Genomic DNA, 1,337 nt, shown 5'->3' on the forward strand with positions numbered 1-1,337 from the left:
CTACTGACATAATTCCCTAGAGATATTGACGTCATACACAGTGCGCTTCCAAAGCTCTTTAGTCCATCGGGTGCTTGTGCATTGAAAAACTCCAACTGGCCTACATACATAAATACTTCTGAGGCTCCAATTAGAGCATATTGAGGGACTTGCCAAAATATGCTCAATGAGCTCGAGCCTTGGCAATGTCTGCAATCTTTTTTCGCGTATTTGAGCCTGTAGCACTCCACAATACCAGCTACAACCATGGCCATAATTGCTATAACAAGTCCGATCCCCATCCTTTGCAGCTCATTTAACCCTTTTCCTTTATTGTTTCTAATTCTACAAACAAGTGGATCTATTACTTTCCGGTACAGGAATATGAAGGCTGCGACACTAAGGATGTCAAAGCTAGACATGCTTGCAGGAGGGATTCTGAAATTTGAAATTGTGGTTTTCATACTGTCACCTTGTTCCACAAACAATGAGGCCATTTGGGTAAAAACGACTGAATAAATTATAGTGCACAGCCATATTGGGAGGAGTCTCAGAATGCATTTCACCTCTTCAACTTGGGAAACAGGACAGAGGCGCCAAGGGTTGTACTCAAAAACTGGTGAATTAGTGAATGCTGCTCTGTCCAGGAATCTGTTATAATAATACATGAAAATTAAACATCATATTAAATTGATAAGATCATATTTAAATTTGCATTTACGCTTACTTGAAACCATCGGTGTGAAGCATCTTTCTATCACGAACAATTGATTTCTCATTTCCATTCCCTTCGTATAAATCATAAACTTCACCTGCTGGCATTTCCACCTTCCAATTCTTTGCTGCTGCAACTATCACTTGGAAAAACCTTGCAAGGGGATTGCCCCTTGGCTTGAAGTATCTGTATCTCGTGGTACCTCCAAGAAACAAGACAAGAGCTGCAAAGGCGGATACAGTAGAAGCCCAAAATCCAAGAACCCATATTCCTTCATCCTCGAAATATCCCAAAATGGTGTTGGAGAATAGTGAACCAAGGTTCAAAGCCAGGTAGAAATAGCTGAAGAATGTAACTTTGGAATGTCCCTCATGCTCATCCTCTTCATCGAATTGATCAGCTCCAAATGTAGCAATATTAGGTTGGTAACCTCCATTTCCGAGGGCAATCATGTATATGGATACATAGAAGAGACATATCTCCCAGCTTGATTGGGTTTTACATTGAGTAGTTTCATCCCCACAACCTTTAGGTTTCAGCAAAAAGAGCTGTGTTGCCACTGATAGTAAGACTAGCCCCTGCAAATTACTTAATTTTCGTCACATTTTTTGTCCGTATAACATCATTATACTGGAAAAAAAAA

General features: G+C 40.2%; 1 protein-coding gene across 1 annotated transcript; it reads right to left on the reverse strand.

Annotated features, from left to right (window-relative positions):
- Window positions 1-5: 5 nt before the first annotated feature.
- LOC111385079 (protein NRT1/ PTR FAMILY 7.3-like) lies at window positions 6-1,291 on the reverse strand (the record flags this gene model as incomplete). Its single annotated transcript, XM_023009448.1, has 2 exons — window positions 707-1,291; window positions 6-630 (listed from the first exon to the last, which is right to left on the reverse strand). Coding segments are annotated over exons 1-2 (1,065 nt in total), but the record flags the coding sequence as incomplete, so codon positions are not given.
- Window positions 1,292-1,337: the final 46 nt, after the last annotated feature.

This window comes from Olea europaea, unplaced genomic scaffold, assembly GCF_002742605.1.
Source record: "Olea europaea var. sylvestris unplaced genomic scaffold, O_europaea_v1 scaffold30821, whole genome shotgun sequence".
NCBI lineage: Eukaryota > Viridiplantae > Streptophyta > Magnoliopsida > Lamiales > Oleaceae > Olea > Olea europaea.